Source organism: Chanos chanos, chromosome 6, assembly GCF_902362185.1.
Source record: "Chanos chanos chromosome 6, fChaCha1.1, whole genome shotgun sequence".
NCBI classification, from domain to species: Eukaryota; Metazoa; Chordata; class Actinopteri; order Gonorynchiformes; family Chanidae; genus Chanos; species Chanos chanos.
Window position 1 is genome coordinate 40,160,164 of NC_044500.1, and position 23,086 is coordinate 40,183,249.

The window sequence follows — 23,086 nt, forward strand, 5'->3', positions numbered from 1 at the left end:
TTGGGTCAATACATATATATGTGTGTGTGTGTGTGTATACACACATATATACTTGCACACACACAAACACATTTTTTATATATGTTTAAGAAATATTTAATGCAAACCCACAGTCACACACACACACATAGAGAGAGAGAGATTTTTTTCTGCATTGCATTTTTTTCTTTTGTTTTTGCTTATTTCCTCCTGTTGTTTTTGATCAGCACAAGCTGATAGTGCTATGTGTTTAGGCACTGAGATCAAAGAGACTCAACTGTTACACAGAGTGCCCATCATTGCATTCTTTTTAAATTCACTTCAATTAAACAAACCCATATTACAGTATGTAATTACAGGGCAATAAATGCAATATCTTGTAATGCATGTAGTGTGCCATCATTTTAATCATCATTTGTATGAAAGTATCAATAACTATGATGGGGTAATTACACAAAAGCTTCAGGTCTGCACAATGTAGGTGCTCCCAAAAAATGAGGACAAAGACAAACAAGGACTTGTTTATGTCATTGCTGGAAATATACAGAAAGGTCAATGATTCACAGGGCAGTGTGTCCAGTATCAGTCTCCTGTCAGGGATTTAAAAGGATTGTATTTATTTGAAGGACACCATTCTTGCACAGATCACCATGGATCGAGCTTTGATCTGGCTCTCTCTTGTTAGCTTTTTCCTGGCCTCCGTTACCTCAGAACCCAAGGCAAAGGTAAGCTTAAGAGATATGACAAGAATCAGAGTAGTGGCATGAATGAGAATGTGATTCAAACTATACATTTTTCTACTATGAATCATGAAAAACAAAAAACAGAATAAAGTAAACATCTATTTGTTATCAAATAACCAAACTTTTCATTGACTGATATCATATTTAATGTTGTGTGTTTGAAAGTTAAGTGCACAAGGCAAGGCAAGGCAAGTTTTATTTATATAGCACAATTCATACACAATAGTAAGTGAAAGTGCTTTACAAATGAGCAGATAAAAGAACACAGAAAAATTAGAGATTAAAAACAGGTAGAGAGCATTAAAATAGTTTAAAGAATGCAGACAAATAAAAGATTAAAAAGGAAGAGTGCATAAGACCAGCTAAAAGAACACAGGGGGAAAAAATGAAAAAGTAGAGTACATTTGATCAGTTAACAAAAAGCATTTGAGAACAGTTGGGTTCTAACTCTAGATTTGAAACTGGCTACAGTCGGAGCACCTTTGATGTCATCAGGAAGTTGGTACCACAGCTGAGTCGCATAGCAGTTAAAAGCTGATTCACCATGTTTAGTTCTGACAGTAGGTATTACTAACAGATTTCTCTCCAGTGATCTGAGAGGTCTAGCAGGTGTGTACTGCTGAAAAGATCTGAGAGGTATTTTGGTTCTGGCCTATTTAGTAATTTATAAACGAGTGGTAGTGCTTTAAAGTCAATTCTGTGACTTACTGGAAGCAAGTGTAAGGACTTAAGTATCAGAGTAATGTGGAGAGTTCTTTCAGTTTTTGCAAGAATTCTAGTGGCTGCATTTCGTACAGGCTGAAGCCATCTGAAACTTTTTTCAGAAAGGCCTGTGAAAAGACCATTGCAGTAGTCAACCCTACTGGAAATATAAGCATGAATGAGTTTTTCTAAATCTTGTTTTGTCATAAGGCATCTACGTTTAGCTATGTTTTAGAAATGGTAAAAAGTTGATTTAATATTGCTTTCACATGGTTTTTAAAGCTTCATTTTTGTTAAAATTTCAATCACTGAAGACACCAACGGTTTTAACAGTGTCTTTCGCTTTAAGTCCTTTATGTCAAGATGAGTAGCAATCCTGAGTTTCTCCTTGTTTTTCCCAAATAAGATTATGTCAGTTTTGTCCTTATTCAGCTGAGGGAAATCTTGAGACATCCAGCTGTTAATTTGGTCAGCACGTTGACAAAGAGATTCTAGGGGACCAAAGTCCTTAGGTGAGAGGGCTAGGTAAATTTGGGCGTCATCAGCATAGCTATGATAAGAAATCTTATTGTCTTTCATGATTATATAAAGGTTGAATAATAAAAGGCCTACGATTGACCCCTGGGGGACACCACAGGTCAAAGATGTTGGTGTTGAGGTATAGTTTCCAATGGCAACAAAGAAGCTCCTGTATTGTAAGCATGATCTGAGCCACTTGATAACCGTACCTCAAAATCCAACCCCATGTTCCAGTCTGTATGGTAATATGTTATGATCAGCAGCATCAAAGGCTGCACTAAGATCCAATAACACTAGGACTGGTCTTTTGCCTGAATCGGCATTAAGGCATATATCATTTAAAACCTTAATGTGAGCTGTTTCAGTGCTGTGATTAGCATGGAAGCCTGACTGTCATCAAAGTGATCAAAATACCCATTGGATGTTAAGAAGGCAGTTAGTTGATTAAAACTACTTTTTCAATGACTTTGCCAGCAAATGGTAGATTGGGTATGGGCCAGTAATTGTTCAGTATGGAAGCATCAAGGTTATTCTAGTAGGGGCTTTATAACAGCTGTTTTCAGGGACTTAAGGGGTACATTTACAAAAGCATGTCTGCTGATATGAGGTGAAAAACATATTTGAGAAAGTTGGTAGGTAAAGTGTCTAAGTAGTACATTGAGATTCTGTAGTGTTTTTTCCAGCGTTTCATTGTCTGTCAAACAAAATTCTTGTAAAAGTATTGTATTTATTGGAGAAAAAAGACTGTCTTGCTTTGCATATTTCAGGATTATGCCATATGTGCAAAGCATCTCCTTATGGATTTCTTATGGATACAAACTGGAGTTTGTGTTTGTGCCATTTTCTTTCAGTCTTCCTACATTCTCAGGAGTTTAACGGTTGGATTTGTTTTCTGTTTGTTGATGACTGTCATAACTTCTACTGGAGCAATGTCATCCATAATATTTACTTTTTTAATTGAAATAATTCAGCAAATCATCTACAGAGTCTGACAGTTGACTTGAGATCCTTGAAAGTGCCTGCTCAAAGAGAGCACCTGTGTGATCATTTTAGACTCTCTTTTTTGCAGTCATAGATCTTTGAATGTGTAGGGACATAGACACATCAAAGAACACAAAGAAATGATCAGATAAGACCAAGTCCTTGACAGTTGTAGAGATATTGAGACCCTTTGTGATGACAAGGTCCAGGGTATGACCAAAAGAGTGAGTTGGCCCCTGTACATGCTGTGTTAGGACGAAAGTATCAAGTAGTGCATTTTGTTCCTTAGTTTAAGTACTCTCCCGGTTATCTGTATGGAAGCTGAAATCCCCTGATATGATAAGACAATCAAAATCCATACGAATTACAGACAATAATGCGCTTAGCTCATCAAGAAAAACTTTAGCTGGGTGTTTTGGAGGCCTTTTAGTTATTAACAAAATCTGAGGAGAACACGTAATGACAACACATATGCATTCAAATGATATAAAGTCACTGAATGATGGCTGTTTGCACCGGAAACAATATCTGAATAGCGTGGCTATTCAGCTATTGTTTCTTTCTTCTTGTCCACTCTGCACAGCTGCCAAGTTCTTATCAGAGGGCCTCAAGGTCGTTGGGTGATGGAGGGAGAAAAGATAGCTGTCACTTAGAACTTTGGTCCCTTTGGCCCCTGTGCTACTTGGTCTGAAATATTCTCTGCGATTCCAGAATTAGGTTCATCCCAGTTGAAAAACACATTTTTGCGAGCCAGTTGTTTAGGTTGAGCAGTCGGGAGAACACAACTTATCAGTCACTGCACTGCCATATCTCTGTTTATATACACAACAAAGTCTCCTAAGTGTATTAAAAAATCATTCTGAATATCCTTTACATCTCTCAGCAGACTTTAGGACACTAAGTTATGTTGTTATGCAGAGAGTTATGGGTGGTTTGTCAGAGCAATACCCCAAGGGCTTCCATTGGCTATAACCTGCAAGGTAACAAAAGCAGACAGCTGTCTATGATATTTCCAGCCATAGAACCAATGTTCACATTAATTGTCACTGCATTTGTGGTAATTTGTAAGGTTTGGGGTGGTCTGGAGAAATCATTAAAGAGTGAAGGAGAGAGAGTAGGAGAGAGTCAGCTTATGGTACAGACAAAGCCTGAAATAAACCAAATTGTATGCTTATGCTTGTCTCAGATCATCATCAATTCTCTCACTTCCAGTTCTTTTTGTAATGGTAATATTCTGTTTGACTAGAAAGGCAAAAAGTGTTAACTCTGTGATGCCAGCTGAGTTACCAATTTCTGTTATTTTTAAATTATTATTAAGTGCTCAGAATAATGATTTTTCCCCCAGTATAGTGATTATGATAGTTGCAGGGGATCGATGTGATATCCTGTGTAGTGTTATATTGCAACAGCAGATCACTTTTTTTTCAATTCTTTATGTGTTTTCTGTGCAGCAACAAAATGTGGACATATACAGCTTCCACATAAATTCAACAGTAACCAGTCGCTACGCTATCACAGTCATCACCAGTCGTGTGGCAAATAGCCTCGATGAATCTCAGGAAGTTCATTTCCAGGTGAAGATACCCAAGAATGCTTTCATCAGCAAGTTCAGAATGTGAGTCCATTAGAATAATCACTATCTATACACATTATGCATGTCCACACACACAGGCACAACCACTCAAACACATAAACAAAAGCAGAATGATGCCCTCTTCACATCACTCCTCCTCAGGACCATTGAGGGGAAGACATATGATGGGATTGTTAAACAGAAGGAGGAGGCTCAACAGCAGTACAGTCAGGCAGTGTCTCGAGGTCAAAGTGCTGGACTGGTCAGGTATGTAGGATTCCTAAAACTTTAGTTCCTACTGAGGACACTCAGGGTATGAATACATTCACAGAAAAAGCTAAAAGATTGTCCTGTCCCTCATATTGTATTGTAATTACAGGAAATAGTAAAGAAGTATTTCACTCACAATACAACTGGAAATGGCAGTATGATTTGATGTTAAAGGGATCAAGACATCTCAGAATCCATAAAATTTTATGTAAGCTGCACACTATTTAGCTCACCATACCAGTGACCTTTGCACAGGGAAGGACACAAGTCACTGTGATTAATATTCACATTTTGTGATTAACATAGCAGAGGAACATATGAAAAACATGTCAAAAGCCATACGAACAACAGTGGTGAGGATGTGACTACTCTTGTATATTTACACATATCAAAAACCTAATATATTTCAGTATTTTAGCCAAAAGGTTCCACTGATGTTTGAGATAATTCATAAAATACCTGTGTCCTTATATGTGCATGTGGGTTAATGGTTGTTTCCATTTTTGAGTTGGCAGGCTAACCATGTTTTTGGCTACGCATAAACAGTGTGACCATCAGTGCCTTGGCTTTCTTATAGCTCTGTGGGCAGGACCCTAGAGGAGTTCAAAACCTCAGTGACAGTGGCTGCACTCAGTAAGGTGACATTTGAACTGACCTATGAGGAACTGCTTAAGCGTCGTCTGGGCAAATATGAGTTACTCATCAATGCCCAACCAACACAGCCTGTGGCAGATTTTAAGGTATGTCACTGAAGAGACACAGTGTGCATAGAGAGGATTTTGAACAAAAAATATATAAAATCACTACTCTTATATCTCTTGACATAACTGTGAGATCAGATGCCATGACTGAAAATGGTCCACATAGACCATTTTTAGAATATCCTGATCTTGGTTTTTCATAAATTCTGCTAATATTTTTTTTTTCACCAGAGAACAGAAAAATATTTTCATTTCACTTGAATGAGCTGTTACTGAAAGTGCAAAAACAGCAGTTTTTGCAAAGCAACTTATTTTATCTTTCTTCAAAATACTGTATATTGGACTGAATGGTTATGAGCCAACAATAATCTTACATCTTTTTTATCATTCATTGAGTATTATTGTGGTTTAAGGTAGATGTGTTTTTGGTTTTTCTCTGTATCAGATTGATGTTTATATTCATGAAAATCGAGGCATATCTTTCCTGGAGGTAAAAGGAGGACTGAGTACTAATGAGCTGACAAACGCAATCACAACCACACGTAGTGGCCCAGAGGTACAGTATGGAGCACGTGCGCTTGATTAATACAGTAATCTGTTTAGTGAGTATATACACACATAGTATGGTTCTCTACCAGGGATGGAAGTAACGAATTTTTAATGAATGATTCTTTGTGTACCTATACTTTTTTTGAGTATGTTTTAAAAACTGTAATTTAACTTTGACTTAAATATGTTTATTTTGTGGTATTTTACTTTGGTGCAATTTAAATTGCCTCTGTTACAGTGCGAAAAAAAGTCTCCATGAACTATGCACCAGGAAATTACATGTTCTCTTATGCAAGTCAGTTGCTCATTCCATGCCAGGCGGTCAAGATGAAAAGTATGGAAGGTATGGGGTTTCCACCCCATAAAAAAAGAGTTCGCTTTATTGCGACTTTATTTCTCAGAATTCCGACTTTATGTGTCGCAATTCCGACTTTTTCCCCTGTCAATTCCAGCTTTTATTTCTTGCAATTCTGGCTTTATTTCTCGCAATTCTGACTTTTTTCTTCACAATTCTGACTTTAATTCTCGTAATTCTGAGTTCTTTTCTAACAACTAACAAGTAGTTTGAGCCATCACTTCTGCTCTCGCCTTAATGGTTTAATGCAATGCGTGTACAGTAGCAGACAGGAGCAAAGGCTACAATGGCTGCGTCTTAGCGATGTGTCGTTCATGAATGATTCTTCATTTTGACCTAATCTTTTGTATGACTCTGTCGTAACAAGTCGTATAAGTGAGTAATTTGTTTGTTTCTCCCCTAGGCCGCACATGCATGCCACTCAGGCTCAGCTTTGTTCACGAACGGGTCTTTCGGGTCTGTGTCTTCCGTTCACTGTTCACATAACCGCTGATTCATTCACGAATCATAGCTATGGGTCTTCGGGTCCTGAGTTTCTCGTTCACTTGTCACATGGCCGTTGTGCAGGCTCAGTGTAGGAATGAGTGATTCATTCACAACTCATAACTACTGGTCTTCAGGTCCTGAGTCTCTCATTCACTTGTCACGTGGCTGCTATGCGGGCTCAGTGTTGGAGTGAGTGATTCGTTCACGACTCATAACTATGGGTCTTGTAAGTGCCCAATCCGGTCTGCACATGCGCATAACTATGTAACCGGAAACACAACTTACCTGTCCGATTTGTACCACGCATGTGTGAGCAGAACACTTGATGGCAGACACTGACGATGTGTCCGAAAACACTCTCTACTCTTGACTCCCTACTCACTGTATAGTGTTTGGTACATAGAACACTCACTAGGGTAAACGAGCGGACAGCTGTTGATACATTTCAGACACTATTTGGATGTTACGCTGCTACATAATTATGCGCCGGAAATTCATAATGTTTTATCTCTGTTGCATGAACAAACACTAGAACATCTACATCTGATTGGCCTGTAAAGACTTGCCTGTTTTCACGACACAGGCTGCAATGCATGATGGTCTTAGTCAATCAATGTAGGGTACATCGGTTGTACCCTTCTTTTCACGATGCATTGTGGGACACTTAGAGTGAACTATAGAGGGTATAACAATTCTCACTACACATTCAGACAGCACTACAAAATGGCGGATTCACTATGTAGTGCCTTATATAGTGGGTAGTGAGCGCTTTTGGACACAGTGCGAGTTCCGTTCTACATATGCGCGTAATTGCGTACGTAACCAGAAACAGCTGTCAGTTCACAGCAAAAGTCTGATTAAAGATATTAAGTGCTTGTTGTAACGCAGATATGGAAACATTTCTATATGTATTCTTTACACCTCTGCTCTCTATATGAAAACAGAATAAATGACTCCAGATAGCACTCAAATGCCCATACACAATGTGTTACTGATTGTGCAAGTGACAGTCGTCATTTTGTATGCTGCAGATTATCATTACCATAGCTTTACCGATCAGGGATCACAAGCGTTCTCACAGCAACCATACAGTTAACTTAATCAAACACAGTGATTACCTAAGGATTTGATAGCTGCAATGGCATAGAAGAAATCAGACATTTTAGCCATATTTCTATACATTATCAAAAACAAATGTGATCATACACCAACACCATGCTTTAACAATATACATTTATTTGCACACAAAGTTATTTTTTTTATTAGATTAGATTACATTATCCTCAACTTAATAATGTATAGGATTGTGGACTTACAGAGCTATCTAACGTTAGCTGGATTGCTAACATTAGCTATGTAGCTACTCAATGGATGTTTAATTTGTCTCTCCATTGGAACAAGTTCATACCCTACGGGTCATCAATGACCAGGTAGGCTTAAGTGAATAGCTATCGTAGAATCATAATTTTTTTGCTAATAGCCGCAGCACTCTCGTACAGGCAAATTAAGTAATCAGTCATTTCAATTCAATAATACAGTAAGCTATGGTCCAAAAGTTTGCTTAAGAGCTTACCAAAATTAAACTTGTGTATTATATTTTACCAAGTGAAGCAAACCGTGTTGCTCTTAGAGTTTGAGAAAGGCCTTTCTGTCATCAGTCAGATGACAGCTACAATGCCACACTAGTTCCAAGTATACTAAGTAGGGAAAAGTTTCATTGCTAGTACTTGCAAAAACTTTATTAATGTGATCACACATTGACATGTTTGATTTTAACTTGTAAGTATATTTTATTTTATATCATGTTTATTTTTTAATTCAGTTTTTAATTGTATTTATTTCAGGTTTATTTATTTCATTTTACTTTTTATTAATGCACTTTATTTTATATCAGTTTAATTTTTTTCTCCATTTAAAATATTTATAGAATATTTAATTTAATTTGTTAATGCACATTATTTTATAAAGGTGATCTGAAATGAAAAACATGTTATAAACATGCTCTTGCCCTGTCTACATGAAAAAAGTAACTAAGTAACTTTTACCCAAAGTAAATTTTAAATAACTTTTTACTTTTATTTGAGTAGTAGATATTTACATAAGTAATTTTACTTTTACTTAAGTCCAATTTCACCATAGTAACAGTACTTTTACTTGAGTAAAATAATTTAGTATTCTTTACACCTCTGCCCTCTATATGAAAACAGAATAAATGACTCCAGATAGTACTCAAATGCCCATACACAATGAAAGGAATAGTTTGTGGTGAATAAATGCTCAGCGCGTGATACTGAAACAAAGATCAGAGTTTTGCTGTCTTTTCATTCTTTTTATTTCAGTCTTGGGTGAGATTCTATCCCACTCGTGAACAACAGAAACAATGTGAAGGTTGTGGGGAAAATGGCTTAAATGGTGACCTGATTATCATGTATGATGTGGAGAGATCAAAATCCAAAGGAGAACTCAGGGTAAAGTAATTTTATCTTTTCAGATATGCTACAAATATTCCTGGCATTACTATAGAGACTTGTAACTTCACTGGATACAGTGAAATCTGAAAATAAAGATCTCCACACCCCTCTGTTTGATCATCAGACATCACAAGGTTATTTTGTTCATTACTTTGCTCCCACTGATGTCCAACGCATTCCCAAAAATGTGGTTTTTGTCATTGATCGAAGTGGCTCCATGCAAGGCCGGAAAATAGCACAGGTAATCCTTGATATGATTCCTTGTTATGCATGCAATTTTTCAAGATTTGATTTGCATGTGCCACTTTTTATGACTGTTTACAACACAAAACTGTTTATGATCAAAATTTTCTAGATTATTTATGATAAAATAGAAATTGTTTTGACTGAACATAAATAAACAGAAACAAACATCATTATATGAGCCTGAGTTCTGTGACTTTAGACCCGTTTGGCAATGTTGACGATTTTGGGAGATCTCTCTGAAGATGACCACTTCGGCATAATTATTTTTAATGGTCAAGTGGATTCCTGGAAACCAGAGCTGCTCAAGGCCACACAAAGCAACGTGGAGGATGCCAAGCAGTTTGTGAGACAGATCACTGCTAGAGGATGTAAGATCCTTCCAGTTGTGACGAAAGGAACTCTTTCCATCAGAATTTAGCTAAACTGTCACAGGGGCTGAGATATGATGATCAGGGCAGTAGAGCAATGAAGAGAAGGAGCAGTACACAATTGGACTGCAAATGATTGCTATGTGCTTCTGCCAACAATTTAGAACTGAGGAGGACCAGACAGTAGGGATGTCCCGATCAGCGATCACGGAATTTTTTTATCTGATCAGTTACGTCAGCTGTCACACAGGTGTCGTAAACGGAGAGCATAATTTGTGGCAGAACGCAGCTAAAATGTCTGCAGTGTGGAAATATTTTAAATTGTAAAACGAAAGCAGTACAGCAGCCACTTGTAATGTTTGTAACGCGAGCATTTCGCGAGGCGGTAGGAGCTGCGTTCAATACGCTATTACCCTTTGATAAGGCACCTAAAAAATAAACACTCAACGGAATACAGTGAGTTCACTCAGGTAACTCCGAAGCAATAATCATTGAAGGATATACTTTTAAAAGGAGAGAGAAATTTCCTCGAGACAGCGACAAGGCCAAAAAGATTACCGAGAGGGTAGGCCCAATTGAATCAATCGCTTTGGGTGACCAGCGAATGTGACAGCGAATACAGAGGTGCTTTCAAATTCGGAAAACGTTCTTGAATGGGTTTTCTTTTAACTTTTAACTTTTAAATTTGAACGTTTTTTAAGGTCAGCATACTCCGACGACATTAATCCTCAAGGCTATTAACAACAAACAAGGTATCACTTCAAAATTGAAACACCTAATGCTTTAGCTGTATGGGATGTACATGCGTTAGCCTAAACTAACGACTACAGAGAGCAATACAGTCGCTTAACTAAGGATTGATAACGATAGCATAGAAAAAGAGGCATCCAGAAAACGTATCAACGAAACTGACAGTTAGACAAGTTAACCACTTGAATTATTGTAAGAAGATTACATAAATCGAGCACATGTACATTTTCTGGTATAACTCCCATCTGGGCACACATCTCCCTTAGTCCAGCGTCCATGTTTATTCGCCGAGAAGTACCTCCTTAGCCCGATTGTGTTCACAAACGTTCGCAGTGAACTCAAAGCAAACGAAAAACTGCTTGAGAATGTTCGCGAATGTTTGCCTTTCTTTGCTCATCTGAACGCACCTCAGGTTTTCGCCATCTTTTTTGGAGCCACGGTACGCCCTACCCTCTAGACACTACACTTCAGACACTGTCCTACTGGAGCTTTACAACAAGGTTTACTTTTATTTTGTAAAGTAAAGGGTAAGGGGGGAAAAAAAGATTAAAAAAAAAAAAAAAAAAAAGGAACAGCTTGGATGCAAGCAATTTTTTAATGCATTGCTATGCAGCTGTCAAGCACTGAGTTGATTTTAATACCTTTATTGTACTTGAAATGTGCACTGTGCAACTGTATTATCTAGAAAAATACAAGTATCGGATCGGGACGCGGTATCAGCAGACTGGGATCGGGGGCCAAAAAATTGATTGGGACATCCCTACCAGACAGTCATCATAGAAAACATACAAAGCTGCTGAAAATATATTAGGAGAAAAGGCAAACAGATTGAAAATCTGATGGATACATGAATCATTTTATAGGATAGAGAGATGAATGGTCCAAATGAGGATAATGGTTTGTGATTTCACATGTTTATCATTATTCTCTTAGCTACTGATATAAATGCTGCTGTGCTGAAAGGGGTGGAGATGATCAATAGACACCCACAAGAGGACTCTGCCTCCATCCTAATCCTTCTTACAGATGGGGATCCCACCACAGGTACTAATAAAGCCCTAATGAGTTCTTTACACTCATTCACATTGTTAACAATGACACTGCAATACTCAAACACACACACACATACACACAATTTAGCTTCTTTTGCTTATGAGTAAGTATTTTGATTCGGTCCTCATTAGGTGTGACCAACACTGATAAAATTCAGAACAATGTAAAGAAAGCCATTCAGGGAAAATTCCCCTTGTACTGCCTGGGATTTGGATTTGATGTAAATTTTGAGTTCTTAAAGAAAATGGCCATGGAAAATGACGGTGTGGCACGCAGGATTTATGACGACTCAGATGCAGATCAGCAACTTCAGGTAACATGGATTCTCACTGAACATGCGAGAACATGTCATATTTTTTGCCTGACTGTTCGGGCTCCATCTTAAACCGAGGTGCTAAGAGAATCTGACTGCACTAAACTAGCAAAAGTGGATTTGGACACGCCCTAAATGCACTTACGCCATGCACTTTAGACCATGCGCTTAGATCGTTAAAATAGAGCCCTTCATGTTAATTTGGTCCTGCAAATTAATGAACCCATATCCAGTTCACCATAGATTAGTATGGCCTACATATATAAATGAATAAGGTAAGAAAGTTGTCTCATTCATATTGTATAAATATTCTATGACTTGGAATAGGAATTTGTGCCACATACAAATATATCCCAAATTGGGGCGAGAAAGATGTATTTGTGCTCTTCTCATCTCTGTATAAACGGTCAATTTGTGCCATGTAACAAAATTAATATTAAATAATGAAAATGGATTATAATTAATATGGATTCTAATTCATATACTGAAATGCAAATAGGGTATTCAGTAAAGATGAAGGGTGCACAGACTGAAATGTGTAGATATCTGTTTTTGACAGGGATTCTATGAAGAGGTGGCAACACCACTATTGACAGATATACACATAAGCTATACTGGGGCAGCAAATGTTACACAAACCAATTTCAGCCAGTATTACAATGGATCGGAGATTGTGGTGGCTGGACAGCTCACAGACAACAGTTTGGACCTCTTCACCAATGAGATCACTGCAACATCAGTAAGTTCACATCGATCTGCTGATTGGGCTAAAGGACATAGTAAGCAGCATGAAAAAATAATGACTTCTAATGCTAACATTGCTTCCTTCCCCAAACTCATGTTTGCTTGAATCTCACACTCAGCATTGCTATTTTGACTACAGCTATACTGTTTATCTAGTTAACTTAAAAGACAGCCTGTAAGCTTGGTTATTTTATATCTGTATCAATCAGTATTCCATCAGAGGGATCTAAGGTTGTTTGTTTGTATGTTTGTGACATTTTTTCTAGAGATATGACATGTATGAAACTCAATTTCTCATTCTAAGTGTGGAGAAAACGCTAGCTTGTGCTTGCTTAATAAATGTTGTAGATGGTATCTCAAAACAGATATGTCACACCTCTGTGAAAACTGTCTGTCTGTCTGTCAAGTGTTATTGCACCAAGAAATCAGTATTATCATATTTTACAGAGAATTACCACATATTACCAAACAAGCAAAAAATAATCAAACTATGCTCTCAACGAGAACATATGATAATTCTTTGTCGAATTGCTCAGTGAACAGGAACAAGTGCATGATACACTCCAATTTTGTTTGAGTGAAAAGTAATGGCCAGGTTAAAGGGTGTTATCCAGGTCACAGCCCATTATGGACAGAAATGATTGAGATGTTCTTCTGTTCTTGGAACTGAGTCAGCTGAAGTAAAGAAAAGTTTGAATCAGTGTAAATGTCATGATGTGTGAGGTTGAGAAATCATAGAAGAAACACTCAAGAGCAGAATGAATGGAATTAAAGTAGAACTTTGGGTATTGGTTCTGCCCTATGCCCAAACAAAGTAACATACTGAGCAGAGAGGACTATGCATTTATAAGGAATGGACACAAAAGCACTAACATTTTGACACCACAATACATTTGTATATATTAACCTGAAAAAAAGTCTAACAAAGGCAATTTTACCTCTTATTGTAAAAAGGAAATTCAACTACATAACTTCATTATCTTTTTATTCAAGTGGTTATAAGTACCTCTATGACAACTTACACTGTACTCATTGATTGAGTACATATGCGTGCACAGTTACTTAGATTGTGTAACATCTTAGAGTCAGAGGTGGGAAGTAACGTTTACTCCATTACATGTACTTAAGTAGTTTTCTGCAATAAATTGCACTTATAGGAGTAGTTTTAATGCATAATACTTTTCACTTTTACTCGAGTAGGCCTACATTTACGATTTAAAAAATGTACTTGTACTCCGTTTCATTAGACTACACACTTCTCGCTGCTTTACTAAATTAAGTTATTTTTATTCACAAGCGCACAGCTTCTACGTCGACTGCTTTGACACACGTTTATATGACAGGCAATCTGTATGAGCTAGAGAGAGAACAAGGGGGGGAGCTAGTGTTAGCTAACTGAACTTCATGAAACAGGGAAGAGTGTTACTACAGCGCTTGTTTCAACGATGGAGAAAAGATTTTGGAGATATCGGACGTTGCACCAAACATTCAGTAAGCTCTCTACCTGCTTTATGATATGTTATGAAATAAACTCAGAGGAGGTTGTTAGCCACAACATACCCATTGGTCATGGGGCATGGGGGCTCAGAATTCTTAGCTACAACCCTGAACAGGGACATACCTTTTTAAAATAAATGTGAAGTTACAGAGAAATCACTAAGGACAAGGTGTTGCCAACTTTAGAAGAGTTTTCAATGAATTTCTGTTGCACTGCTGATATCTCATCCAGGCACACAGTTTTACCAAGCATATAGGATAAAATGGCTCTGCTGTTTGAGGCTTGTCTTTATGTTGATTGGAGCTCAACAGTTACCTAACTGAATGATTCTTTAAGACAGTATAAATATAGCCCTCTCAAACACACACACACACACACCCACACACACACACACACAAAGGTTCAGACACACAAAAATGGACAAACATAAATAAAGACCAGGACTGTGCTAAATTTTAAGACAATAAACAGTGTTGTGACTTTGGTTGTTTTTCCGGCGTTAATCAAAACTGTTCAATATAGAGTTGAACTGACACTGTAAAAACATGATTTAACACTAAAGGAATCAACTGCAAAAGAGAGTTGGTGTCACTGAGAAGTGTTGGAGATTCTACTCGTACTACAGAGTTACGAAACCAGTGTAGCAAGTAGATAACACTTTCTGGTGTTATGCAGAGTTCATTTTTAACTATGAATAGAGTTATTTTAACACTGAGTTAGAGTTATTTTTACACTTTAGGAAGTGTTATATTAACACTGCAAAGATTGGGATAAAATAAACATCAGCATACTGTTAAAATGAGCTCTCTCAGAGTAGATTTAACACTACAGATTTTGCTGTGTACCTTTAAGCTAGTTTGGAAGATTTATGAAACCAACCTGTGTCAAAGTTGCCTCAATTTATGTTACGCTAGATGTTTTTCTCCCTTTAAAGGAAGCTGCCTGCATGCTCTCCATCAGTGCACCTGAGATTAATCATGATGTGCACCCTTTAACTCAATTTAGCCTTGGTTTAAATCTTGGTTTCTTGGTTTCTCTTGGTTTAAATCTTATCTCTCTGAGAGAAAGCTGTGTGTCCACTAAAATAATTTGACCTCTGAATACCGTGAGCTTAACTATGGTCTTCCTCAGGGGTCAGTCCTTGGCCCTCTTCTATTCTCTCTGTACATGTTCCCTTTGGGTGACATTATTCGTAGTTACAACATTAACTTCCATTGTTATGCTAACGATACTCAGGTGCTCTTACCTATCCAGCACAATGACCGCTCTGAATTGGCTAACCATGAGGTGTGTCTTTGTGCCGTTAAGCATTGGATGTCTTCAAATTTCCTGATGCTTAACGCAGGCAAGCCTTTTTTGCTGGTCATTGGTCCCCCTACGCATAGGCATCTTTTTAGTGATCTTACCCTGAATTTTGACAACTGCATCATCTCTCAAAACTCTGCAGCTAAAAACCTTGGTGTTATTTTTAACTCTAGTCTCTCGCTAGTCACTCATATCAAAAACACAACCAAAACTGCCTTCTCTGTAATATTGCTAAAATTTGGTCATTCGTCACATCTCGCCTCGATTACTGCAATGTTCTGTACTCTGGCCTGCCTGCCTGCCTTATTTGGAGCATAACTGATATTCTGATACATTTGAACGGGATTTATTACATCTCTAATGTATTATCATATGAAGTCACTACTTGAGTAGTCACTTTATGAGATTCTTTCTTACTCATACTCAAGGCATTATTTTGATGAGTACTTTTACTTCTACTTGAGTCATTATTATTATAAAGTAACAATACTTTTACTTGCGTACAGTTTTTGTTTACTCTACCCACTTCTGGTCGGACTGATGTGTTATACAAAGTTCTGTATCTTTTTTCCAGAAAAGCAAAAGGATGGAGTATCATGACACCATTGACCCAACCATTCATAGTAACTTGCCAGGGTTTGAAGATTTCATTGGAAGACTTTGGGCCTACCTTACAGTAAAGCAGCTTTTGGAGAAAGAGTGAGTGGAAATACATATAATTGCATGCAAAGTATACATGTAAATAGATGTGTGACAGTAATATACAGTATATATATATATGTATATGTGTGTGTGTGTGTTTGTGTGTGCGTGTGTGTATGTATGTATGTGTATATATATATATATATATATATATATATATATATATATATATATATATATATATATATATATATATATATGTATGTATGTATGTATGTATGTATGTATATATGTGTGTGTCTGTATGAATATATATATATATATAAAATGTGTCTTAGACTGATATTGAAAGGACAGGAGAAAGAAGCAGTGAGAAAAGAAGCCCTGGATCTCTCTCTAAAATATGACTTTGTGACGCCATTGACCTCTATGGTAGTCACCAAGCCCCAGGAAGAGGACATTCAGGTTGCCCACAAACCCAAGGAAACAGGTCTGACAGAAGAAGAGCTAGAAATAGAACTATTTCTCTCAGGTAGGATGAGATCCTTTGTCTTTGCTGCAAAAGAAGATAAATGCGACAAAAAGATGCCAAACACTGACAATGACAGTTTAACATAATTATAATTATGAATATAATAGTCACCTATTTGTGAACAATACAATCAAACTTGCTATACATCGAAACCATATTCTATATCCTGCCAAAACACACTGTGTATATATCCTCCTCTCACCAAACCATTACCCAAAATTCCTCTAAAAAGAGACTCTTTGAAAGCCAGGATACAACAATACTAGTGAGTATTTGTCTCACTTAGATCTACTACAGCAATCATATGCATTACTTTATTTAATGCTCAGATAGTGACTTTTGTCGTTGGTGTATTGGTTCCTCTGAACATGAAGACCTACAACTATTGAGGTGCTTTACCACTAAACAAAATATAAAGCAAAAAATGAACAAATAAACAAAAAAGCAAAAACAAGGACTTTAAAATTAACATTAAAAGTTAAAAATAAATATAAATATGAAATACAAAATATAAAAACAAACCACAAAAGGAAGTTTGATGGCAAACTTTGTGCTGAGTTTGAAAGTCTGAACTTGTAACAGTAAAGGCAGCCTTTCAAATCCTGAGAATAATTGTAACAGATATGATGGTCAAAGTGGGAAGATGGTTGATTGATTGATTGATTGACTGACTGACTGTCTGGCTGGCTAGGTGGCTGATTGATTGATTGATTGAGACTGATCCAGTTAGCAAAGGCTATGAGCAAGAGATTATTCTGCAGTTTTCTCCAAATATTTTTGAAAATGAAACTCAGAAAATGAGGCAATCATATACAACGTCTTTGAGTTTTTATTGTCTTTGAAATGCTTCTTTTACTACAGCACACTCACAAAAAGTCATAATATACACAGACTACTATTGCTGTTTTAGAAAGTTCAATAGACTGGATTGCTTCAATCATGCAGGCATTTGTTAGGCATACTGAGCCATCTTTAGTAAATAAAGCTGATAAATACAGAAGGACAATGGATATGTCTCAGTGTTATAATTCAGTCAGTGGTCTCAGCTCATTATGCAGGTGTAAAATTGCAACCCATTCTTCCAGTTCATCGTCTTTATCCTAAGGTTTCGCCAAATAAATATAAAATATCCCGTAATATGTCTGTAAGTCATTTGAGTGTTTAGTGTAATTCAAGCACCAGTCGGATGTTTACAGCTCCATAACTATGCCAATTATGCATTTACAAAGCCATCGAAGAGGTTTCCACTCAAAATCAAAGACATTGTACAGAGAGTTTTAAATACAACAGTAAGCACACTATATAAATAATACTATAGTCATGAAACCAAAGTGCATTTTACATCTTGGTTTTTTTTTCCGGTATTATAACAATATTATTTCTTCTTCAAAAATGTTGCAGAGAATACAAGAGGTTTTTATTTCACTAAGCCTAAGGACCGTAAAGCCCCGGGCCGTAATGGTAAGCACATGACAAGCATGCATGCTGACATTCTGACAGACACCTCAAAAGTATATCATTGTATCTGAATTGTTCTGTCATGTTTTTGATAGTTGGTAGCCCCCACCATAGTGTATATATTTATTTCAGCATACTTCATGGTGCATACAGGTAATACAATTCCTTTTGTGTGTGTCTAATGGATCGTGCATGTGACTGTTTTCATGCTCTGATTTTATTTCTTCTTCTTCTTGTGCTGATACAATGATACAGACTTCAATACAGCTTCTTTTTTTCAGTGCAACCAAGACGTTGGATCCAAAATGTTTCACCAACAACCACTGTTCTAAATGGTGTAGTACCATTGCCAAACAAATTACTCTACATTTGTGTAAAAACATTAAATGTGCTCTTTATTTCTGGTTTTCATTACGCTGTATACTCATTTTTGTATATCTCTCCCTTTCTGCTTGTCTTCTCACAGCAAGCCCTGTACGATTCCTAATTCAAGCACAGGATCAGTCTGAACCTCTCTGCTATGACATTCCTGCATCCCAGAGGCTCAGACTCCTACAAGACCCCAGCTCTGGTGAGTCACTGCTACTCATCTATTAAATCATCCTATCTTTTTGTTCTTTGATGTAACTAATTCTTCTACAGGGAGCAATTTTCAGAATTTATTGACAGTATTTTCTTGTGTGTTCTGCCTGTCCTCGCTGTAAAGATTTCTCTATGAATGGTGAGCTCATTGAGTCTGGTGGTACTGGTTTCTCACAAATCACCATTCATTACAAAACTGATCTTCACATGACACTGCGCACCAGTGAGATCATCTTTTCTGAAGGGCAGAATGCTGTGAAATTTCTTTGGAATCAGGAACCCACCAATCATGAGACAGACAGGTAAAGTGCCACCACACATGTGCTGACAGCTGAGACACAAGACATAAGAAACTTTATTGTCATTGTACTGCTATGCAAGATAACAACACAATGAAATTACGATCACACTCCCTGAATTTTAACAAAATATTTAAAACAATTTAAACAATTGAAAAGTCAAAAAGAGCAGTGCTCGAAGTGCAGTCCGGTGTGCAAATAAACAATAACAATAAATTGTAAACAATTAGCAGCATACATTTAGCAGCAATACAATAGAGTGTGATCAAGTAAACAAGTATGCCATATGGGCATATTGCATGGTAGAGAGTTCAGTCAGTGGGGGGGAGTGGTATATGTACGCATGTGTGTATGTGTGCATTTGTGTGTTTGTGTATGTGTGTATTGTGGGTATGGGGTGTCAGGCTATGTTCAACATTTTGATAGCTTTGGGGGAAGCTGTTTTTCAGTCTTGTGGCACATGCATGTATTGTCCTACATTGCCTGCCAGAGTGGAGTAGTTTGAAGAGGTGGTGGGCAGAGTGGGGTAAGTCATGGATGATCTTGGAGGTCCTACCTCGACCCCAGGCCTGGTAGATGTCGTCAACTGCTGGCAGCTGTTTCTCAGTGATGTTTCGCAGCTTATGAACCAAATGCATGTTCAAGAGAACAGTCAAATTTGTCATGAACTGGGAGAGACTGGATACACCTGGACCTACACTCTAAGAAATTGTCCTGGAAAATTACAGTGAAGCACTGGTTGCCAGTATTGTCCTGTGTTTTATAGTGTCACTGCTGTAACTTATTTCAACAGTGAAGTACTATTTTAGTTATTACAGTACTGTACAGTACAATTTGAGGTTTACGGTAAAACACTGGCAGCTGTGGTTGCCAGTTTTTTACTGTAGACATAAATTATGGTAGCGATACTGTAAAACTGTCCACAGCATCACTGCCATAATTTATTTCAATAGTTAATTACTATAAAAGTTATTACAGTACTGTGCTATAGTGTGAGGTTTACGGTGAAATATTGGCAGCTGTGGTCGCCGGTACTTCACTGTGTTTCTACAGTGTCACTACCGTGATTTATTTCCACAGTTCATTGCTCCATTCATTTTCTCAGTGCTCACTGGGCAAAAGGCAGGGAAACAGCTTAAACAGGTCACCAGTCCATTGCGGGGCAGACACACACATTCACACCTAGGGACACTTTAATATCTCCAATTCGCTTGGCTTACATATCTTTGGAGTGCGAGAGGAAAGTGGAGCTCCCAGAGGAATTGAACCCAGGACCATCTTGCTGTGAGGCGACAGCACTACCCACTGCACCACAACTTACTCCCAGAAATCTGTTCTAGTGATAAGAAGTTCGATTTATTGTAGGGAACCGATTCTTTGAAACAGTTTGAGAAACTGAACCTGATTTTTTTGGGTTTTCGAGTTTTGATTCTTTTGTACTTCCTTACATTCCTCACTCGTTTCTTCAGCTTACGTCACTCACTGAAGCTTTACGTTGAATGAAAAAGGCCGTGTTCAAATCTAATGTTAATAAAATATTTACTCAAACTTTGCATAATTTCGATACAGCTATTTATCTCTCATTTGCCAATGTTCCCTTTATATTTACATTCATGTATAGTTACATACTCATATATATTTACTCAACACATCGGTCTGACGTACATTTCCTTAAAACTCTTTTTATTTATTTATTTCAAACAAACAGTCGTAAGGGAAATTTGAAGTCCTCTGTGTGGAGAGTTGCTAAGTCTCAGAGACTACAAACTTCAGATGTGCTTAATCATCATGTGAGACTTGGATAAACATAATTCATTATTCATAAACATAATTCATTCTACATTTTACATGACTGGTTTTAGTTGGTTGAACTATTGGCTTATACATACTCTTTCGACCATAAAATTTCAAGTAATACCTGGAAATTCATGAATTCAGGTTATTTCAACTTGTTCGATTTGCTTTAAACATACAAACATCAGTTTTCATTTTCTGAGTGCATAACTTATAGGCCTATCTCACAAATTTGGTAACCAGATTCACAAATGTAATTTTAATTTCTCAGTATGATGTTACGGACCTTTTTGTTGGTTTCTAAAAAGGAGGATGAATGATGATTGAAAGTCAATTGTTGCACGTGGCTCACTACTCTACTGTTGTAAAAAAAGAACATACTGCATTGTACCATCAAATTTTACGGTAACCTGCTGTTAGCCGTCAGTCTTGTTTTTGGCTCATAGAAAGCATCAGACTTGACAGCATTTCACAGCATTTTGGAAAAACAGTACATCACTGAGTGTAATAAGGCTAACAGCGCTAACAAGGAACAAGGCTAACAGGGTAACTAGGCAAACCAGGCAAACAATGGCTGGCTCAGTACTGACAGGAAAAGCCAGGGGCATATATATATATATATATACAGACACAATTAGGAAACAGAGGACAGGCGTACACAGTCATTGGGGAATAAAAAAGATTTGCCAGTCAGATCCAACTTGGCTCTTATTGACCATAAGACAGGTAGAGACAGAGGCCTGGCACAAATGAGTGAATTTGTAAGAAGTGCAACTAATCTTTATGTAATGTAATGAACTGTCATGTTCTTTATTAATTTGATCTCTCTTTTTTTCCTATGGGCTTTTTTTGTGTCTTTCTGTTTTTGCCTCGGATTTTAGTAGTTCTGTTGAGATGTTTTATTCTATTGGTTGGTCATCATTCCAGTGGATGTTTTTTCCCCATTCAGTGTGTCACTGATTCTGAGGAACAAAGAAATGGATGTCTCCATGGGAAACACTCGTGTTGTTATTCTCCTTCATGAACAAGATGGGAATAGTTTCCTATGGCCTGCAGTTAGACAGCGCCCAAGTACAACCACCTTACCAGGTCTTTTTGGTAAGTGTCATTCAAATCTTCCATGATACAATGCAGAGTAATCATATTAGATGTTCCTAATGCCATAAGTGTTAAAGTGAAATACTGCATCTAATCAACAAAGAAGAATGGAAAAAACATCTCACTTCTAGGTGTTATTGTTATTGTTATGATATTTCTAAACATCGGAAAGAATCGAGTCACAAAACAAGGGAATAATTAAATTTCATACTCCATGGACTTCTTTTGTCGTTAGCAAACATGAATGCCTGCTCATATTCTGCGCAGAAAATAAATTTCACATTAGTGCTATAACATAAACTGCACTGATTCGTGTAGCATAGATAGCACTCAAGTAAAACCTTTCTTACCAGGCTTTATTGGTAGGTTAGGTGACACATACAAAAAATTCCAAACATGACCGTTTAATAATATAATGGTGTTGGTGGAAGATTTTCCCAATGCCATAGTTATTACATGTAATGACTATGTTTGCATTGTTCTCCACAAAAGGTAAACAGGTATAGTTACATACCGGTTGTGATTATTTCTTTATGGTTATTGTTACCAATCAGAGATTTTGCTTCTGCTGTTTCAGGAACACTCCCTGTTGCATATACAACGGTTACACAATCACGTTCACCAAAACTGAAGATTCAGGGTCAGGAAGTCAGAGTGTCCAAGTATGTTCAGTTAAAAAAGATAATTTATTTGAGTGAATATGTATTTTCACTTCATTATGTCCTGATACATTTTATCATCCGCTGTTCTTCTTATTCTCAATGTGTGTCTTTTGTCTTTGATGATAGGAACAGAGCCACAGACTACAGTATCCACTCAGCACCGAGAGTGGGCTGCTGGTTGGTGCCGTTTCAGGTTGCTATGCAAGGGGAGCTATCTGACTTCACTGTGCCCAGTCTATAGAGGACTGTGAAATATTAATCCAAATCATGATACTGCTTTGTCAAACCATATATTCTGCAATTTTGTTGATCTCCAAAGGAAGCATTGTTATCATATTAAAAAATGAACAAGTTTATTTTCCAAAATAAAAAGTTGTACAAGCTTGCGTTCTGTCAAAAACGTTTCTTGAATC

At 37.3% G+C, this 23,086-nt stretch overlaps 1 protein-coding gene across 1 annotated transcript; it reads left to right on the plus strand.

Annotated features, from left to right (window-relative positions):
- The first annotated feature begins 596 nt into the window (after positions 1-596).
- Positions 597-23,059, plus strand: LOC115813747 (inter-alpha-trypsin inhibitor heavy chain H3). Its single transcript, XM_030776352.1, has 20 exons — positions 597-704; positions 4,376-4,539; positions 4,660-4,764; positions 5,345-5,507; positions 5,914-6,024; positions 9,198-9,326; positions 9,454-9,570; positions 9,775-9,943; positions 11,627-11,737; positions 11,878-12,059; positions 12,619-12,798; positions 16,181-16,305; positions 16,587-16,780; positions 18,182-18,241; positions 18,520-18,573; positions 18,705-18,809; positions 18,945-19,122; positions 21,863-22,011; positions 22,589-22,673; positions 22,800-23,059. The coding sequence occupies exons 1-20, from the start codon at positions 630-632 to the stop codon at positions 22,912-22,914; spliced, it is 2,571 nt and encodes an 856-aa protein (XP_030632212.1). The 5' UTR covers positions 597-629; the 3' UTR covers positions 22,915-23,059.
- The last annotated feature ends 27 nt before the right edge of the window (positions 23,060-23,086 follow it).

Coding starts and splice junctions, on each gene's coding strand:
- LOC115813747 (XM_030776352.1), top strand. CDS start 630: ATGGATCGAGCTTTGATCTGGCTCTCTCTTGTTAGCTTTTTCCTGGCC. Junction 705..4,375: donor CCTCAGAACCCAAGGCAAAG/GTAAGCTTAAGA, acceptor TTTTCTGTGCAG/CAACAAAATGTGGACATATA. Junction 9,327..9,453: donor AATCCAAAGGAGAACTCAGG/GTAAAGTAATTT, acceptor TTTGATCATCAG/ACATCACAAGGTTATTTTGT.